Source organism: Colletotrichum paranaense (genome assembly GCF_030867605.1).
Source record: "Colletotrichum paranaense strain IMI 384185 chromosome Unknown Scaffold_14.1, whole genome shotgun sequence".
In the NCBI taxonomy this organism is placed as follows: Eukaryota; Fungi; Ascomycota; class Sordariomycetes; order Glomerellales; family Glomerellaceae; genus Colletotrichum; species Colletotrichum paranaense.
In genome coordinates, this window is record NW_026848972.1 from 39,698 (window position 1) to 59,796 (window position 20,099).

The 20,099-nt window shown below is 54.5% G+C and overlaps 7 protein-coding genes across 7 annotated transcripts; 3 read left to right on the plus strand and 4 right to left on the minus strand.

Annotated features, from left to right (window-relative positions):
* Window positions 1–450: 450 nt before the first annotated feature.
* Window positions 451–2,397, minus strand: CPAR01_13877 (DNA photolyase; the record flags this gene model as incomplete). Its single annotated transcript, XM_060498129.1, has 2 exons — window positions 451–2,161; window positions 2,225–2,397. 2 exons carry the CDS (start codon window positions 2,395–2,397, stop codon window positions 451–453), a joined length of 1,884 nt encoding a protein of 627 aa, XP_060342863.1.
* Window positions 2,398–4,386: 1,989 nt separating this feature from the next.
* Window positions 4,387–5,790, minus strand: CPAR01_13878 (uncharacterized protein; the record flags this gene model as incomplete). Its single annotated transcript, XM_060498130.1, has 1 exon — window positions 4,387–5,790. One exon carries the CDS (start codon window positions 5,788–5,790, stop codon window positions 4,387–4,389), a length of 1,404 nt encoding a protein of 467 aa, XP_060342864.1.
* Window positions 5,791–6,628: 838 nt separating this feature from the next.
* CPAR01_13879 (uncharacterized protein) lies at window positions 6,629–7,659 on the minus strand (the record flags this gene model as incomplete). Its single annotated transcript, XM_060498131.1, has 2 exons — window positions 6,629–6,974; window positions 7,382–7,659. Coding segments are annotated over 2 exons (624 nt in total), but the record flags the coding sequence as incomplete, so codon positions are not given.
* A 1,906-nt stretch (window positions 7,660–9,565) lies between these two features.
* On the plus strand, window positions 9,566–9,736 carry CPAR01_13880 (uncharacterized protein; the record flags this gene model as incomplete). Its single annotated transcript, XM_060498132.1, has 1 exon — window positions 9,566–9,736. The coding sequence occupies one exon, from the start codon at window positions 9,566–9,568 to the stop codon at window positions 9,734–9,736; it is 171 nt and encodes a 56-aa protein (XP_060342866.1).
* A 2,297-nt stretch (window positions 9,737–12,033) lies between these two features.
* On the plus strand, window positions 12,034–12,360 carry CPAR01_13881 (uncharacterized protein; the record flags this gene model as incomplete). The annotated part of the gene is made up of 1 exon (XM_060498133.1): window positions 12,034–12,360. The coding sequence occupies one exon, from the start codon at window positions 12,034–12,036 to the stop codon at window positions 12,358–12,360; it is 327 nt and encodes a 108-aa protein (XP_060342867.1).
* Window positions 12,361–14,412: 2,052 nt separating this feature from the next.
* On the minus strand, window positions 14,413–15,597 carry CPAR01_13882 (uncharacterized protein; the record flags this gene model as incomplete). The annotated part of the gene is made up of 1 exon (XM_060498134.1): window positions 14,413–15,597. The coding sequence occupies one exon, from the start codon at window positions 15,595–15,597 to the stop codon at window positions 14,413–14,415; it is 1,185 nt and encodes a 394-aa protein (XP_060342868.1).
* Window positions 15,598–17,443: 1,846 nt separating this feature from the next.
* Window positions 17,444–19,364, plus strand: CPAR01_13883 (uncharacterized protein; the record flags this gene model as incomplete). Its single annotated transcript, XM_060498135.1, has 4 exons — window positions 17,444–18,080; window positions 18,126–18,773; window positions 18,820–19,057; window positions 19,154–19,364. The coding sequence occupies 4 exons, from the start codon at window positions 17,444–17,446 to the stop codon at window positions 19,362–19,364; spliced, it is 1,734 nt and encodes a 577-aa protein (XP_060342869.1).
* Window positions 19,365–20,099: the final 735 nt, after the last annotated feature.

Consider the following 20,099-nt stretch of genomic DNA (forward strand, 5'->3'; position numbering starts at 1 on the left):
TGGTTCAGCCTCATCGTGACACTAATCGGGAAGGTATGACCATCCAGGGTGGAGGAAGCAACGGGAAGCTGCAATTGGTGCTCCTGCTTTGAAGTCGGCTGCCTCCACAAACCGTGGCTGGTGATTGGTAGCGATTTCCAGATCGGGCTGCTCGACCCCGCTGTCTGGGGCCGTGCGCCAAGCCAAGGACCGGGGTGCGACGTCACTCCAGCGTGTTTTACGCAGCGGCGTATTACTGACTTTGACTTGCCCGGGAAGCATTCAGCCACATTCAACGACACGTATGACAGCGTTGCAAATTGTATTTGGGCTCTTGATCGAATCCCAGTCGCTTTGTGATGGGATGCAGTCGTAAAAAGATACAATCTTTCTCATTTACTAATGACACCGTCTAAGCAGCTGAGGCACACATCCTGACTGACTCCATTGCTGGCCAGACTTACGACAGAGCTACGACTTTTTCTTCTTCTTGTCGGCGTGCTGTTCGGCGCTACCTTCGTCGGCAGCGCGTTTCGCCGGTGTAACCTCATCTCCCTTGGGTCGCGCCGTCTTGTGGTCCTCGCCGTGGTCAGCGTGCTCGCCGTCGTCGCTCTCAAACTCGTCCATCATCTCCGTGTCCTGGCCCGCAAAGAGCTCGCGCCAGTTGCCGTCCCGCACCTTCTCGTCGTTCCCGTGGAGACCGACTCCGTACGCCTGCTTCATCGCCGCCAGACACGCCGTCCTCCTCTCGTTGAAGTCGAACATTGGCTTCGGGTACACGCCCTTTTCCTGTTTCTCTCCGCGACCCGTCACTCTGACCCCGGCCTTTTTCTGGTCCGGCAGCGGTGCTTTCCACGGCTCGTAAATGTACTTGGCGTCCAGGTCCTTGAGCTCCGGCACCCATCGCCGCACAAAGGCGCCCTGCTTGTCCCACTTTTGTCCAAACGACACGGGGCTGTAGCACCGAAAGTACTGCGAGAAGAAGGCCGAGCAGCTCAGCCATTGCCAGTTGCCGGCGTTGCACGCGGGCTCGTGGTCGAGCAGCCACTCCTCGAACACTTCGCAGCCGCGCTCCCAGTCAATGTAGCAACCGCCCCTCGTCAGGAAACAGGCGACCGAGTGGCGCCCCAGGTGGTGAATCCACCCCTCCTCGCGAAGCTGTCGCATCAGGGCGTCGATCCACGGGAACCCTGTCACGCCGTACTTCCACCGCCGGAACCACTCGTCCGCCTCTGCCGAGTCGACGTGGTACTCGCCCGTCACGAGGCCCGTCTCGTGATCGACCTTGGATGGTAAATGCCACGGGATGAAGCGACAGTAGGGGTTATTGGCGGTCTGCGTGAATTGGTAGCCCAGTGCGGCGTGTGCCGCAAAATACATGTCGCGGAAGAGCAGCTGGCCCAGCAAGCTCTCCGGCACCTTGGAAGCACCCTTGCCGTACTTTGTCACGACGTCCTGCACCCTCCAGTAGAACTCGCGCACCGACAGGGCCCCGAAGTGCAAAAACGGCGATAGAAAGGTCGTTGACTGAGGCTCGAACGCCGCGGGGCTCGTCTTTGGCTTCTCGAAGGTGGCTGTATACTTTTTGTCGGCCAGAATCTCCTCGAGCATCGCCAACGCCCTCGTCTCTCCGCCCTTGTGAGGCGTCGTCGCCGACGGGAACCCAAGCTCCTCCATCGTCTCAATCGCAAAGTCCCCCTTGGGCCCCGCAATCTTCTTGTACGCCGCGTCCCCGCCCTCGGTCCGGTTCTCCGCGTTGAAGTCGGGCTTCGTCTCGGGCGGCGTCTGCTCAAAGTCAACCGGCATCTCACCCGGATCCGGCAGCGACTCCGGCGCGGCCAGGGGCTTCGCAATGGGCCCGACCTTGGCCCCGGCCGCCTGCAGCTGCGACATGGACATGGTCGGCTTGCCGCCGTGCTTCTCGACCACAGCGTCGCTGTCCCATAGCGTCCGCCCGCTCTTGATGATCACCTCCACCCCGGCATCCTGGGCGGCTTTGATGACCACCTCGTCCCGCTCGCGGCCGTACGCGTCCGTGTCCTTTTCAAAGACGAGGTGCGTCACCTTCCACGCCTTGAAGAGCTTGGGGAACAGCGTCTGCGGGCCCTCGCGAAGCACAAAGAGCTTGGACTTTGGGTTCAGCTTGGTGATGCTCTCTGATAGGTCATTCTGGCAGTCCAATCTGCGCACAACGGTTTGTGTTAGTCATTTTACTTCTCCACGGGGGGCGTGGAGGAAAACAAACAGAAACTGCCACCGGTTCAGGCCGCCTCGGGCGCGGTACACATAGTGCGGATCCCAGGTGAAGATGGGCCACAGGGCGACCGGCTCGAGCGCCAGCGCGGCCGCAAGGGCGGGCGAGTCGTGGAGCCGGAGGTCGGTCCGGAACCAGTATATCACGCGCGGGCCGGGTGCCATTGTGAATGTGAGTGAGTGCGTGGGTGTGAGTGAGTGAGGGCGAGGTATGTGACTGAGAAGTACTGGGTTAAGTGAGATGGTAGGTCACGAACGCTGTGTAACGCAAACACGAAATCACGAGATACCTTCACCTCAACTCTAGGATGGTGTCCCAATTGGCATGTCACTCAGCCAAGGGAGACAGACTTGTCGCGTTAGGAAACGCGTCCAAGAGGACATGTTCTGCATTGAGACAACATGGGTCGATTGGCTGAGTTCGGGGATACAAGAAAAATCAATGATGTCAATGACTCTAAGCCACGCGAGGTTTTGGAGCAACCACAGCGCCACACATTTTTTTCTTTTTTTTTCCCCTACGATCCAAAGACAAAGTCTATGGATGTCTCAGTCCCCTAAAGTATCCTCACACCCGTACTCCGTACTCCCTACCTACCTGTTGGACTGGTGGTCCAAGAAGACGAAGACGAAGAGCAAGACGAGGAAGACAAAAGCCCGGACCAAGACCCGCGTGTGCCTACCTCAATGCCCATGTGCCCGCGCGCCACTGGAGCCCGCCGAACGGGAAATCGTTCCCGCCTGGAGTACCTAGGTATCCCGTAAATTTCGCAGAAAATGTAGGAGATTGCGCGCCCATACTGCGTACCCGTTCGGTGGACCGTGGGCCGGTTGGTTCGTCTGGGTAAGCATCCGTGACCCCGTCACCCGTCCACCCGTCACCCGTTTCGCCCGTCCCCTCCCGAAACTTTATTTGGATAATGGGCGGCGGCTACCGCGATGCTCGAATCGCGGGCCAATTGCTGTGTATGCGTACCTTGCATTGGTGAAATGGTTCAATGGCCCACAACCCACAAACCAGGACAATTGGAGACGAGGGGAGGGGGAAAACAAAGGACCCATGAACCCTGACTCGCACAGTTGGCAGATCGTCAGGGCTTTGCCAGGGAGTATCGTGGACGGCACGAAGAGGAAGACGAACCCCTCGGGCCCTGAGGATGCTGAGAAAGATTTCTCCAAGGCCCGAGGACGGAGAGCATGCCACACGGTAGAGGTGAACGAGTCCCTGGAGAGACAAATCGCATGCCTCGGATGGCCTCACCCATTTTTTTGCTCCCTACGTGTTTCCCGGCTCGCCCTTCACCCTGTGTCGGGCCGTGTAACCTCAGACGATCACGCTGCTCAGCCGAGGAATGCAACGCCTGCAACGATGGCCCGGCTGTCGGATGGGGATCGTCGGCGCCATCGACGCCAAAGTCGTGGCAATGGGACCATGCGTTGCGACAAGTTCCCCTAACGGGAGTGTCTCCCTTGCTCGCGGCGTGCAGTCAGATCATGTCGGAATGGAAGTGCGCTCCGACGTGTGTCGGCTGAGCGCAGCATCACTGGTAGCTGAACAATGTGAAATGAGTTTGACAAGGCGGCGCCCCGACTTTGAATTTTGTATCCATCTAGTACCTAGGGAGGTCACAGTAAAAAAGCCTGTACTTTGTCCCCGTGTAGGAAAAGAGCACAAGACTGTCTTTCCCGCCAACGATGCAACCGCCTCGAGAGTCGAACCCAATATCAAATTCGCGTCTCTCCATGATCATAACCCATAAAATTTCCACAAAGGGTATATATAGATACGAAGAAATGATGAGTGAATCGAGAAGAAAGTAAAGCAACAAATATGCAACAAATGGGATAGACACATAAAATAAAATAAAAAGCGACCTTCGTAGCGGGTATTCCTCGCTTTGCTAGGCCGTGATGATAAATTACCGCCTGGCCTTGGAAAGACGGTTTCGACGTATAACAAGTATTGCACACTCGTTCTTGTACGCCTCTATCGTCAAGAACGGCCCCAAACCCGACGAAAACTCCCAATTGAAACACCATCGCCGCCGTCTATTCGCCGATTTACCAATCTCCAACGAACGCCGTGTTACATTATGCTGCCATCCCGTGTCAAGTCGGTGGGGGGGGGGGGGGGTTGTTTTTTCCTTTTGTCGTTCACCGCTGCTTTCTTGTCTTTTTGCGCCTGGTCGTTGAGGTTCCTCCTCCGCCGCCGCCACCTCCACCGTTGTCTTCCTCGTCTTCGTCGTCGTCGCTGTCTACTTGCCGGCGAGCGTTCTTCCCACCAGACTTTTCGTTGCCCTTTTTGATGGAAATAAGACATCCTTGCTCTTTGAGACGCTTGGTGAGAGGTGTGCTGGCCTGCATGCCCGGGAAATCCTTTGCGCTGTAGACAACAAATATGTCGCTCATGATGGTTGACCGGATGGGAGCTTTCCTTGCCATGTGCGTCGGATCGACGACAACCAACACAAATTTGAGACGGAAGCTGCCCGGTGTGCGGACTGACATGTCGGGGAAACAGAAGAAACAGCCTTCGTTGCCGTTTTCGTCTTGGCCCACAAATGGCGATGATACCAGCGAGCCCATGATCCGCTTGCCTGGTCGCATCCCATCGTTGGGCATGTTGGTTTCGTCGGTTTCTCCGTCCACGTTCCAGATACTGCAGTGCACAACGTAGGCAGGGTGATGAATCTTGCTGTACAGCTCGTCAGGCGTGAGATCGGGGTTGTTTATCCGCAGCTGAACAATGGGCGGCGGATCAATGACTCTTCTGTCTCTTTCGCCGTAGCCGCAGCATCTGGCCGCCATGGGTTGTTGGCGGAAAAAGATTTCGTACTCGTTTCGCACCACCTTGACTTCTGGTTCCGGAACACGCTGGAGCATCCTCCGATCGTCGCTGCCACCGCTCAAAAGATCCTCAATCTTGACTCTTTCATGCTGGCTCGTGGCACTCCACGGTGCTCCGGCCGTCGGGATCGTGGACCCAGACCGCACTGCGGGAATCCTCAGGCTGGGCGGCGTGAATGGAATGGCGACCTTTCCTCCGCCCTGGTAATTGTCGTTCAACACCCGCGGGGCACCCTGCGACATGTGCGGCATCTGTGGAGGCTGGTTACGCTTGAGATAATGTGCTTCTCTTGCCGCCTGGTACTCGTCATATGGCTCACTCTTAGTCGCGGACAATGTCGGTGATTCGCGTGGCGACTCCTGGGGATAGCGGGGCATGGGAGCTGCTCTGTACGGATCGGTAAGCTGTGTCGGTTGAGGCGGTGGCTGTTGGTAGTGTTGGTACTGCGGCGGCTGATGGTAGCTGGGCGAGGGGGGCTGGTGGTACTCGCGCTGATGCTGATAATCACTGCGGTAGTAGGGGGCTTGATGGTAGTCGTTTTGGTGATATTCGGGCTGCTGCTGTGCGACGGGCCTCGGTTGCGAGTTTGAGTGCATTGGAGGTGGCAGTCGCATTGGCTCGGGTTCGTAGGCGTAATGTCCGTCCATGGCTGGCCGTGGCGGGCCATACGACGAGGGCGAAGGCGCCCATGAGTTATGCCTTTGAGCCATGCTGGGTGCTTCAACTGCTTGATAGACTGTAGATTCCGCTATGTGAAGACGAAGAGTGGCGGAACGGCCAAGACGATTTGTGTAATTACTCCTGAGAGTGAGCTGCCCTTATTAGCATCAATGCTCGTTCCGGCGCGAGGGCACCCTTCCACGTTCTCGGCTCGGGGGTGTGGCGGCCGGAGCGAACTCACTGTAGGTGGAGAAGTCTCAGATCCGTACTCAGCCCTTGGCCAAGTCAAGCGCTGGAGAGAGAGCGAGGCGTTCAGCTCCGGATGCGCTCAGTACGATCGGCGCGTGTCAGCTGGCCCGATTATGAGTTGATTGAAGATTTTGAGAGAGAAGGAGAAAAAACGGCGTCGGATGGTGCAAGTCAGACCACGCCCATTGAAAGCTCTCTCGCGAAGAAACAAAAGGATGAGAGGTGCTGGATGCTGGAGATGAACCGAGAGACGGGTGGTAGCAGAGAGGGGCTCTTTTGTCCGCTGTCTTGCCCAATGGCGCTTCGCTGCTTGGCGGACGAACGTGGGCAAACGTCTCTACACAGGGCTCGTAACAGAACAGAGACACCTCGTTCCCTTTCCTTTTTCGCTGTCCAGACCACTGGTCGAAGGCGCGCGGTTGAGACACGGTCTAATCGTTATCAGCGACAAACAAGTGCGGGCTGTTGCTCGATGGATCGGAGCGGCTAGGTGTGTCGGCGTGAATAGAGATGACGAGAGTCGAGCCGGGGAGATCCTTGTCCAAGTTGGCACCAGCGAAATCTAGTCTGATGGGAGCACCCAGAACCCGAGAGGAACGATCAGCGGGACAATTGAGGTTCGAGACAGAATGGCGTCGACTATGTTGTCGTTTGGCATGCAAGACTGATGAATGTTGATGTGTGAGTAGACGTTGGCGGTCGGATCAGGCCAGTGTCGGATGGGCGTGGGCGTGGGAGGGTGTGCGGTGTTGGGAGTGCGACCAGAGCGAGGCACAGGTATGGTGAAGGGAAGAAGAGGGCAAGACGACGGTGGGCGGCGGGGGGTTGTTGGCAGGTATGTATATGAAGCTGCGGACAAGTCAACAGGGCCAATCCGCGGCTGCAGGAATCGATTTTGCGGTGCCAGAGAAGGAGTGGAGGACGGAGACGAGAGACTGCACAGTATCTGCACACTGCTAGGATGGGTCTTGGTTCCCTGTCCGCTCTGTCCGTCTGTTGAAGTGCACCGCTGCAAAGGTACGATGGTTTCTGGCTCAGGAGGAGAGGCGAAGAAGGAAGAGAGAGGAGAGGGAGAGGAAAAGAGCAAAAGGCGAGCGAGGATCAGGGCCGACCAGCATCAGCACGCGGCATCCGCAAAACACCAGGTGCAGTGTTGGCTTGTCTTGTCCTGTCGAGGAGAGACCGGGATCAGGCCCCACGTCGGACAATGTGATGGATGGGGGAGAGAATTTTGGGGCCTTGCGACTTGTTGGACGCGAAGGGCGAGCGAGTGGTAAGCGAATACTCCGTACCAGACTGGATAATGGCCGAAAAGGATTCGAGACGTTTTTTTGGTCACTGTGAGGAAGTGATCAGTACTATCCATCAGAGCACAGAGTATGGGTATCGTACGCAGATTTTGGCTGTAAAAGGGCGAGAGACCAACGGATAGAAGGGAGGCATTCGTTTGGAAGATTTGAGCGAGCAGGCACAGAAAGGTAGCGCGATAGGGTGGTCTGGTAGGCGGCGCGGAAACGGATGGGCTTAGGGGGGACCCCAGCTCTGGCGAGCCAGGGCCAAGAGTTGAACGAGGATGCGGTGCCAGTCCAGCAACCAGGACAAGGACCGGGATCATGGGTTCGACCAGGACAAGCCGCAAGACAGGAGGCGACATTGGCGGACGGCTGGGGGGTGGCTGTCGACTGTCGAGACTCTGGCCGGTGAATGGTTGGTCGAGGGGATTCGTGAGGGTGCTGTATCGCACTCGGCCTCCGTCCAGTTGGGAAAAAGAGAGACGGCACGACGGGTGCATGGGAACGGAGCTTGGAATGCAACTCGGATGAAGTTGGGCTGAGGAGTACCTTACGGAGTATGGAGGAGAATACCTACCTGTAGGCTGGAGGCAGTCGAGGGGAGAGGGTACGTACCGTTTCCCGAAGCATCAGACGGGCAGTTCATTGGACGAACGGGTCTGATTGGATCACGAAGAGGGAGGAGAAGCTGGAGGGACTCGAGGTGGAAGGAACATCCAATTTTGGATTGAGGTGTGTGGGGAAGGCCCAACCCAGAGTACGTATCCGTACGTACCTCACTGATGACTACTCCATACTGTACATACTCCATCCGTACAGACACCTCAGGTAACTGCAAATTGGTGCCTGCCTGAAGTGAGGTAACAGGTCCTCGGTCCTTGGTGCACTTTTCTCATAATAATGCATTGCAGCCATCGCATGCATCGCAACGAGCGTTGTGCAACACACCCAGCATCTCTCTCGCCAGGCTCACGCAGCAGCAGTCCTCCTTTCCGACCACAGAGTACGTACGAGTACAGTGCAAAGGCAAGGGCTCCATTGGCGTGCAGAACTGCGCATGCGATGCTCCTGCGCCCAGTCGAGCAGAGTGGACGGAGTCAACGAATCAGGTGGCGTTAGACGCCTCTTCGGAACTGCAACTTGGGACTTGGGTGTACCGGGGAGCCTTGGACAATGCAACCCGACCATGCACGCCTTAAACCCGCGAGGGTCAAGACTCGACGAGTGAAATAGGAAGCCCTGGTCCCAACCGCCAGTCGCAAACTCGTCGACTTTGAACATTCCCCCGACGCTGCGATATCTCGCCGACAGCCTCTGTATTTGTACCGAATCGCAGTCGACTCCAACGGCCCAGGAAGGGGACCACCTCGTCCTGGAGCCCCTGGACCTGGACCGGCAGGAGCGAGTTCCGGAATCGCCACACGTCTATATTTACCTTGCATTTTACTGCGTACTTGCACCATGAGTACGAAGTATCCCTACGCAACATGACTGCAAAGCTTTGTTTTCTCGGGGAGCAAAAGCATGGACAGCGGAATCAACAACATCTCTTCAAACCTGGAAGTTTGCGGGGACGTAATCGCGCCTTGGGGCCCGCTAAACGACGGGTGCATCCATACCTAGCGGCCGACGATTGGCGCCAGGGGCCATGCCTACACCCTCTTTCCGCGCTATCCTAGTGCTGAAGCTACGAACGCCCGACTGACGCCCCTAAGTACGCCTACGTAGTATAGGTTGTGAGGTTCTCGAGGCTTTGGCGGGTACGTTAACCTCCAGTGACAGCTTTAATAAACCTAGAAATCTGTCGAGGCTCGACGGTGCGGCCAGCGGCGGGCAGCACGATGCAGGTCAAGTTACCTACGTACCCACGTATGTTACTGCGTAGTACTCCTCCGTACGCAGCAGAGGAAAGTGACAGACTCAGCATCTGCAACGGCCGGGGGGAGGGGACCTGCCTCTGTTGGAACTTGGGTCCTTGCTGCTGCAACGAAATTGGAACCGGGGCTTGCGCTTCACCTCACCATCCCAGCCGTTCCACGCACCCAAGTCCACATCTCCATCACCCAGACAGACATACTCGTACGCTTCTGGAATACAACTCGGCCGCCCTCAAAGACACTCTGAGCCTGCGGCCTCCACTGCGCCGCCATGCTGATGCCCCTCAGCTGACTGAGCCTCGGGCGAGCCTCTGCTCTGTCCGGAGTAGTGTGTATCCTATGGCTACACTATGTCCCAATGTGCATGTTTGCTTGCTGACATTTGCTTTCAGGTCTCGCACTCGCTCATGCTTGTGAGCATTGTGGAGATCGAGATCCTGCTCAGCTTCTCGTCGCTTTCTTTTGCATCCGCCGCAGCCCGCTCGCTACCCAGCTACCTCTGCTGTGCCACGCGAGCGAGTCTCGTCCACGATCGCAGACCACCCCGGCCCATACGTGCCAAAAGACTCACCAACTGATACCTTATACTATTCGACATACCCGCCGAGGCATTTACAACCAGACATCTCCTTGGGACCGCCTTTTTGCCCCGGAGGACGGGGGCTTTCGTCCCAGCCCGGCCCGCTCCTTGTGCTCTCCTGGCTCCTGCTACGCATCGTCTCCAAGTTCCCACGTCCGTCGCTTTGTCGCCCCCAATTCTCAACGTCCTCCGGCCATCCAGCAAACACGCTTCTCAATCGAGGCATTCACCCGCGCCGCTTGCTCACCCGATCGGCGAATAGCCCACGTTCCCCTGTATTCCTCAATTCCTTCCGTCGGCATGTCGATAGTGCTCAACCTCGTTCATCATCCATTGGTAATGATCTTCATGCCTTGCCGACACCAGCTCTCAGTGTTAACACGAGGCAACCAAGTCGCACTAAGTCAGCGAGCTGCCAGGGACCAGTCTATGGGCTGATGTCAGCGCACGTTGGTCTTTTGTGCACTTTTTTCGAGACCACCGACCGAGGCTCCCTTGGATTGTTCTCGGGTCAATCATTGTCCAGCACGCACCCGCCGCATACAACAAACCATTTCGTTGTCAAACCAATGCGCCGTGGCGGGCACCGGCAGCCACCCGGAACCGATATTGCGGCTGCTGGGAGAATCTCCCTCTCTTGCACGGCCATTGACTTGATTCTGTAGGCCTTCAAGCTGGGCAGCAAGTCTCGCGTCTGTATGACTCCTGTGCACCTCCACGTGTGGCTGGACACTCCGTATGAATACCTGCCAATCGACGGACCAATCGATGGAACGGTCATTTGCAGCTCTACAGCTTTGGGTCATTGGTGTGGACGCCGCACAGTAGGTATGTGACGCTGAATCCGGGTTCACGTTTGCTTGTCAAAGGCAAGGGCCGCACGCCCGGGGTGCGACCGGGGTGGGTGGCAGCAAATCGAGTTGGATAAAGTTCAGCATATCGTGCACATCTCCGGATGAGAAGAAGGGCGAACCCCCGGGACCGGTACGGAGTACCTGGATTTCGGGCCACATGTTCGGATGGGACACAGATATGCATGTCTTTTAGACGGTGGTCTCGGTTGTCAACGAGCATCGCCAATCGGCGTCGACACGACCGGCGCGGTGAGACAAGATCAGTCCTTTGCAATTCGTTTTCCATTCTCTGACATTTCTCTAGTGGCGCTGCTGCATTCCACCACCTGCCGGTCACCTCTCACCCGCGTCCGCCAACCGAGTCGACGGTTCCCATCGCCAACCGCGGGCGATTGCAGCGAGATGCCTCTGTGCTGGTCGTCCAACTCCAGCTGAGCTACCGTCAAATTATCCTCTATCAACTGCAGGGCTGTCCCTCGGGTGTACTGTACGATTGGGACTTGATGAATTGTTCTTGTGGCGGCCATCAATGGGAATGTGACGACCATACTCGATCCAAGACAAGCGAGCCAAGCAAGTGTATCCGTACCGACACTCAACGCCAGCTGTTGGCTGTTCGCGTATCTTGCCGTACATCTTGGCGGCGAGAGTCGAGGTCCCGGACTCAGACTCGTTCCATTGTGGGGTCATGTTCGGATATATTCACGCCCTCTTGTCGCTGTTCGCACTCGATGTCGACGTCCCCACACACACACCAACCGTCAACCCCGCTCTTGTTGGTTCTTAGCTGTTGGTGATTGTGTTCAACCTCTCGCAGGGGTCCAGCAGCGACGCCACAGGGCTTTCCTCCGCTAAGAACGGGTTAAACGACGGGTCCGTCATCCCGCCAATCTAGCTCTGACAGTGACGCTCGGTCCATACAATGGCGTTATTGTTTTTTTTTTTTTTTTTTTTTTTTTTTTTTTTTTTTTTTTTTTTTTTTTTTTTTTTTTTTTTTTTTTTTTTTTTTTTTTTTTTTTCACCTTTCAAGGCACTACTGTATAAGCCTTGCCGTTTCGGCCAGCACTTACTTCCAACGACGGCGTCGATTCAGTCAACTATGCCTCATAGCTACGGCCGTTGCAATGGAGCAGTGTCTCGAACCCCCTCTTTCGCGCCTCTAAAGTCGCTCTCGCTCCATCGCCGTCGACTACGATGAGAAAACACGGCAACGAACGTACGGTACCAGCATGGCGGTACCTTGAGTGCCTGATACGAACCGCCGTTGGACATCATCTATCACATCTGCTTAGGCTGCAGCAAACAATAGCCCGCTTACACCAAGACGAGCGGAAAGGCTCCGACCTCTCGTACCTCGGTCCTGTCGTGGCTCATTTCCGCATCTCATCTTTGCACTGTCCGGTGACAGTCGCTCGGGTCCGGACCAGGGCCCTGCCAACGCATGCATTTCCTTACAATGGCAAAATGCCCGCTTCCAACAACCCAGCCGCCACCAATCACCAACTCTGCATCCTACCCTCCACCGCAAAGAGGACCACAACAGGTCAGCGAGGCGCCGCTGGTTATCTGCGTGCCTTGCGTCGCCATCTACGCATCATGGAATTCGCCAATGCCGGTGGTGGGTGCCACAGGCGAGGCCGGGATGCTCTACCGTAATCTCCAACTACCGCCATCACTCGCCGTCCTACGGAGCGGCGTTGATCACGGAATCCGACCGGCGTTCTCAAAAGGATACGCTCCTCTGTGTGGCTGCAGCCATTTCTCCTAGCGCCCAAGGTGACGGCCTGCAATGCCGATTTGGCTCTGTCACGGCGCATCTGTCAAATCACCTAAAGAACTGGGTTATCAATAATCCTTGACCATCCAATGAGCGCGCGATTCCATTGCATTTTGGCTCGCGGTTGTGCGATGCCCCAGCGTCCGTCGTTGGCAGCCCCCGCATTGCACCCTTGCGGACTCCTGACATCTGAAACGCATAATGGTAGGGCACCGTCGCGTGGCAGTCTTTGATTGCGGACACATGCAAGGAGGTGCAGAATTGTTCTGGAACGTTTCCTGAGACATTCGTTACGTTGTTCGAGCTGGTTGATGGCCTTGATGAAGAAGTCAGGACAATTGACCTTGCTTTTGACGGCGGTCATCTTTGCTTGGTTGTGTACCGTGGTCGCCGCAGACCCGCCGTCTCCCAACCACAGACACGATTCTGACCGTCGATTCAAGGAGGTGAGTCTCTCGAGCTTGGTCTACTGGCATAGAGTGTGATCATGTGTTGTCCAATGCCTCCGAGTGAGTGACACAATGATTTGCCGCTTATTGCCTACCTTACATGCTTGCCTGTTTCTGCCATTGCTCTTCTCTGCCTACCTCTCTACTCTATGTACTACTGAACAAGAAGCATTGAAGGGAACAACGGTAATAATAGTAAAACGAAGAGAATGGCACTAATTATGTCTCATATGACTGCTGTCGGATATTTACTGGTCTGACCACATCATATATGGAGGTTGCTCTCTCACAGAGGAAATGCTTTCTTCCTTATTAGATCATAGGCAACAGCGATTCGCCGTCGCTGTGTGGAGACTGGAGCCGATGCGAATGTCACGACGCATGCAAGAATGGCGTTGTCGGACGAAGCTTGTTCACTACGGAGGGACAGAACTGTCTCGAGCTTTCTGGCTAGACTACAGTAGTTCACTCTTGAACCAGGATCCACGTCAGCATTTACACGTTTTTAATGTGCCATTTCTTGTATCAATTTCCTCGGGAGTTCAATTCGGTGCATGATTACAATGTGGGCATCAAGGATGCGTAGTAGATATCGTTCATCCTAAAATGTAAGCCCTAGAATGGAAATGGTGAAAGTTCTGTCCGCTGGCCTCAGTTGCATTTATCTAAGTCACGTGAAGAGCGTTGTGCCACTGGATAATTGATGCCATTACGAAAATGACCCGCCCTGCAGTCAGAAAGCCGGTGTAGGGCTATACTAGGAAAAATAGAAGCATATGAGAAGTCCCTCTCTTCTACCATGACGTTTTCGTCACCATCGACAAGCTGCCTGTGGTCCATGTAACATCGTCACGTAGAATCAATAGAGAAAAGAGGAAAGAGCTTAGAGCCACAATCGTGACTTAGACGTGGTTAGCGTTGAAACTGCATATATAAGCGGGCATTAAGGGGTGAAACAGTTGGCCACGTTCGACGATGAACTCAAAGACATAACGGTTCTATATACCTACGGAACCATGTCCTTTAAAATACATAATCCCGATACTTGTCCAAACGACGAGACAGCACCGGGAGCAAGATGCAACATGAAGCAGACATACAAATAATAGCCAACATAGTTTTATTGACACTAGTTCTACGTTACTAACTCACACCATCGGCGCACGTCTCCAATCATTACTTTGAGGACGGATGGAGCACTGGATCTTGGCTTCAAGACACCGTCCCGATCGGCCTTGGCAGAGATTCAACCGGCCATCGACCGACGTTTTTTCATCTCGTGGTCCCGTGAGCTAGGGCCAAAGAATGGTCGCATGAACAAGGCCACTTGGTCTCGGCCTCAAAACACTATCTTTATCGGTCTTGGTTGGGGTTGAATCGCTCGTCCATCAGACGCATATTTGAAAACATAACATATGAGTCCATCGTTTCCGGGTTCCGCTTCAAATAATTCTGAGAGGCGCTGTCGTTTTTGTAATCCGGACCGCGCGACAAGTTGTCAGGCTTTACTCAATTCTGTCCAAAGGATCTAGTCCACGGGAAACCCTTTGACAATACGTACCTCCACTCAGCTGCTGTCTTTAAATCAAGAGCATCAGCGGAGGTGAAGCGGTGGCCAATATGGGCATAATGGAACCAGCTGCGTGTGGTCCTCAGCAGCGGCTTGTTGACCCGACCGTAGATGAGAATATACGCCCACCCCATTCATCGAAAGAGGGTTGCTGCGGACAGAGGTCCATGACGTGCTCCTTGGTGTTGCAGAACGGGCAGCCCACCAAATCACCTCTGGCGTCGGGCCAAACGCAACCCAAGAGGTGATGGCCCCGGTCCGAGAAACTGCCACAGATAATGTTGGCGCATTGTTTGTTCCTCTGCCTAGAACCCATCCTCCGGAACATGATGTGAGTGTCTGGATCTGGCCTGGACTTGTAGACATGGCGGTTGTTATTATTGGTTTTACCACGGTTGTTGTTTCGCGACCGTTTGTTTTTTGTCTTCTCGATTGCTGAGGATGGTATTCGCTGGCAGGGACAATAGCCATGTCTCCCGGCGACTCTCGGGAAGGCATAGGATCATCCATTCCGAACCTTTGCACAACTTGGCGATCATTGTCTTGGGCAGGGGCCTGCCGAACTGTCTTGGGGCCAGCCGGTCGCGCCACTTGGCGATTGCTGCTCTCGACCTTGTCGGTGGCCTGTCGACCAGTCTCCACTCCAGGACTCACTTCGCTCTTGATCTGTATAGATAAAGCACGACTAGACCTGGCGGCTGATTCCGTCGCACCTTGCTTGGGAGAAGGAGGGAGTGAAGGTACCGATTCCAGAGATGTCGGAGGAGGCGGCTCGAGGGGCATCGGAGGAGGCGGCTCCAGAGGAGGCATTTCGGAGGGCGCTGGAGGCACGTCCGAGGACGGTATAGCAGAGATCGCAGGTATTTCTGGGCCTCGTAATTGCGAGGACGGGGGTCCTGGCACGAAGCGGACGACACAAGTGAAGACCTCCCCATTGCCGTGCTCCATCATCTTGTCGAGCATTCTGTAGGCCTGCTTGCGTGACCCGTACGAGGCAAATGCATCGTCCGCTATGAAGTCGATGACTGCCTGGTCGGGGCGTTTGTTGGTGACTTGGCTGATGCCATCAGCATCAGCGTTGACTTGAAGACGTCCAAACACGGGTTCGGCTGGGGGAGAGGATTGCCGGGCCCTTTTGCAATCTTGGGCTTCATCCGAGAGAGAGCGTTCTCGTTTGACTGCGCACCGAAGCGCGTCTTCAGATTCCATGATCCACTGAACATACGATCAGAATTAAAACCCATTGCGTACCGAATCATACGAGTTTTACTTACCTTCACTTGACAACACAAATTGTGGTGTTTGTGTCAATTGGGAAGGGTGGAATATGGGGAACGGAATATGGGCTGGGAAGAGGCGACATGGGAAGTGTTGGAGTATGTGGAAGGTGAAAGAGGTGAAGTTAGAGAGTGGGAGAAATGAGAAAATCAGACGGTGGGAGAGTGAAAGTGGGCAGCTGGAAGAATATCTGAATATGGCGGTCTCTTTTCACGTGAGGTGCGTATTCGTCAAGTCAACCAGCTTCTGTAGAGAACACAGTCTTCGAATTCTTGCACACTTGAGGTATGTAATGATGATAAGTGACGCTTCGACTGCCTTAGTTCGTGGCTCCGCCTCATCAACACCTCTCATGCCATTGCCTTGTCTTTCATCGCTGGGAAATTGATTTGACGAGGCAGTTATCTTGAACTCCTGCTCTTACCTACATATGAGCCGAATGAGCAGTAGGGTGGGAAACTGAGATGATCAGTGGTAGCCGGTTCACTCCCTAGGCACGTGACAGGGAAGGAGAAAGGAGTCACCCTAGCACCTTCCACCTGGTTCGTCGGCTCCCGCAACCTCAAGCTATGCCTCAAGGTTCCCTGACGCCACAGGTGAAGCCTATATAGGTCAGACCAATTCCATTCCTGTCACCAGCACAGCAGGCGCCCGTCTAGGTCGACGGGTCAGGTCAAACTGTGGCGTGGTGGTGGAATGGTTAATGGTCAACAATCGATTTACGCCAACCAGCCTACTCGACGACAGGCTTAGCGAGTATCCGAGTTCGAGTCCCAGAAATTGCGCCAGAGATGTAGCCCCCAGTTCAGCACCGGGGGGGTGAACTCTTTTGCTGTTCTGTTGTATGAATAGAATTAACTTTTTCTTTGGGCCATGCTCAACCCGCCTTTTTCCTAGGTCGGCTATATGTAGAGGGATAAACGTAAGTACGGCCGAGGTAACGGTACCACTATGGACACAAAGATTTAAGAGGCGTACAAGCGTCAGTCAAGCAGGTGGGATTTAGGACAAAGATTTTGAATGTGGGAACGAGAGATTTGTGATGAATTGCAATCTCCTCCCTCTCGAACTAGAACATTTTACCCTCCAGGCTATGATATGGCTTATCAAAAAGAAAAACTAAAAAAACCGAATAGACCAGGGCATTGAACCGACTGAACTTGCCTTATCTGCGCAACGAATACGAATTCATTCGTCACGGCCATCATACGGCAAGCAGGTAGTCAAGAAGACAGGCCTGGTGTCGGCTTGGCACGGTGAAGTGGGGCCGGCAACGGCGGTGGATGTACCCCAGTCAATGGCATCAATAAGGTACGTGGTATTCCCTGCATGAGAACCCGACTCTCTAGGCGCACCGGTCTTGGAGAGCCTGCAGATCGAGTCAATGTTGTTGCGTCGGTAGGAACCCAAGAATGACGCATTAAAATGGTGATGGCTTGTTTCTCGCTTGAAGTAGGTAAGATAGTACGTGCTGCTGCCTGCTTTAGCGCATCTTCTTTGAGCAGGTCGGCGCATCGCATATCCGACCTCACCTCCTATTTCCGAGGGTTGTCAGCCAGAAACCGAGCAACGCTGACATATAGAAAAGACAGACGAACCCTTCTGATTGTTCATTTCTACTGCCTCAAATAGCTTTGTTTGCGCGTTGCTTGTTCGTGCTCCCCAGGCTGCAGAAACAGGCGTATCTTCGGCCATCAATCGACTGCCGTTTGATATCCGGCACGCCATTGCCATTGAATAAGAACACAATCAACACTATTCCTCAACGAACATTACCATGGCGAATCCTGCTCAGCATGACAATGGTGTAGTCTCGGTGGCACCGAGGTCGGTTGACTTGGAGTTAGCCCCCCTTCCGGACCCGGCACCGGCCGCAACTGCCCCCGCTCCGGTCGGTCCCACCCCGTCAAAGGACTCGGATCCTTTCTTAGTCACCTTTACGCAACCGCATGACGCCGAGAACCCTCTCGACTGGCCCGCGGGTCGGAAATGGATGGTCACCGATGTGCTATCGGCCACCGGTTTCAATCGCATCATGGTTTCAACAATCATGGCGCCCGCCCTGACGAACATTGCGGCGGAGCTCGACATGACCTCCACCGAGTCCGCCATGGCGTTGTCCATTTATCTTCTTGCCACCGCATTTGGCCCCCTCGTCATGGGGCCAATGTCTGAGATCTACGGTCGACAGGTCGTGCTCCACGCCTCGAGCGTATGGTTTCTGATATGGAACGTGCTCTGTGGTTTCGCAAACACCAAGGGGACGCTTATTGCCGCTCGCTTTCTGGCGGGCTTCGGCGCCAGTTCCATTTACGCACTCGGAGGTGGAGTCCTGGGCGACATCTGGCGCCCTGAACAGAGAGGCCAGTCTCTGGGGTTCTATCTTCTCATACCCCTGCTGGGTGCGGCCGTTGGTAAGTTGACCCAATTTCGCACCTAACCAAGCTAACCCCTTCTAGGCCCCATCATTGGTGGCTTCATTGCGGCGCGCACGACGTGGCGATGGATGTTCTGGTCCACTTCCATGTTCCAAGCTGTCATGATCTTTGTCTCCTTCTTCAGCTTCCCGGAGTCCTACAGTCCTCTCATCCTACGCCGGCGGGCTGCTCGTCTCCGCAAGGAAACCGGCGAAACGAGATACTACACGTTCAGCGAGAGAATCGACGCTGGCAAGTCCACTTTAGCAGTCATAAGAAACTCCCTGACAAGGCCGCTTCGTCTGCTTCTCTTCCATCCCATTATTCAGGTGTCGGCCGTCCTGTCGGGATTCAACTATGGTATCCTGTATGTCACGCTGTCGACCTTTGCAGACATCTGGAAACAGCAATACGGCCAGTCTGTGGAGATTAGCGGATTGCACTACATCGCCTGCTCTTTTGGAGAGCTTGTCGGGTCTCAATTTGGTGGACTGATACTGGATCGCTTGTATAAACGCCGAGACCAACCTACGCCAGAGTCTCGAGTCATGCTCGCATTCTTTGGTATTGTTCCGGCCTGGCTGGGGACTCTGTTTTACGGCTGGACAGCACAGTATCGCCTCTACTGGCTGATAGTCGATGTCGGAGTTGTCGTCATGATGTTTGGCATGCAGCTTAGTGGAATGCCTAGTGAGTTTGATTTGGTCTATTGGTGACATGACTGACAAGTTATCAGTGACGGCCTACGTGATCGACGCGTACGCAGAGCATACCAGTAGTGCCATGGCAGCGATTCAGTTTGTCAAGAGCTTGACTGCTTTTCTGTTCCCGTTGTTTGCCCCGAGTATGTACCATGCACTCGGATACGGCTGGGCCAATAGCTTGATGGCCCTTGTCGGCGCAATGCTTGCCGTCCCTCTTCCCATTTTCATCTGGAAGAAGGGGGCCCAGCTGAGAGCCAGGGCAATTTCGACGTACTGAGTGGTATTCCTGTATCTCAGACCTCAGCTATCTACCCAGCCAGATCTTCTACCAAGCTGAGATCTACTCGACCTTGTATACCGCATAAGCCTGATGAGTTACTTTGCCGGAGCTGCTGGTGCCTTTCATGAGTACATCTACGAATGCGACCAAGATTCTGACGAGCAAGGCTTTTATGAAGACTTCTACGAGGCGCATTTTGAAGAGGCTGATGGAGTCGAGGGTGCCATCCTCGAGTTGGAAGAAATCGCTAGGCGTATGGCGAATCGGTCGGAAACCCCAGGGAACAGAGATATATAGATTCTGTGTTTCAAAACACGACACCGACAATGATCTATACTAAAGGAAGTTCTCCCGCTTTCCCTCGTGGCTTTCTCTCAAGCTGAGAATTCTGCCACGGTCATTTAGCAGGTGATTACCAGGGCATTCGGAACCAGAGGCTGTTGTTCCTCTGTGTGCTGCCACCGAGCGTCTGTTTTGACTTGATCAGCTCGATGCCTTCTATCCCACCTCCTGTTCCCGTCCGGAGGAAATGAGCCTAGCCGAGAGGCGAGAGACCACATGCCTGCTCCGTCTTATACACTATCCATATCTTACGTATTGTTATTTTTGGTATCACACTGCGCTTTCTGAAACGTATTTCACAAGGAATACATAAGAGATAAGAAGCAATTACGGCGGTAGTATCAGTGGTAGCAGCAGTAATAGGAATAAAAGAAATAAAGCTAAGGTCGGTTTTGAGCAGTGAACCATCGCGCTGCCTGGTAACTTTTTAAGATGCCCTGGAAAGCACAACCTTAGAAGATGCCTTACCCTGCGAACGTACCTACCTCACGTACCTGCCTCATGCACTCTCCTCGCTTGGCCATACCTCTCTTTCCCTAGGTAAGGTATCCACCTACCTTAGGTACCTTTCACCAACGCATCAGGTTTTCTCCACTGCAACTTCTCTGGAAAGATTTCAATAACGTCAACAAACGAAAAACAAGTTACATTCAGCAAGACTTCCCAGGTAAGTGCGACGAATGACAGGTT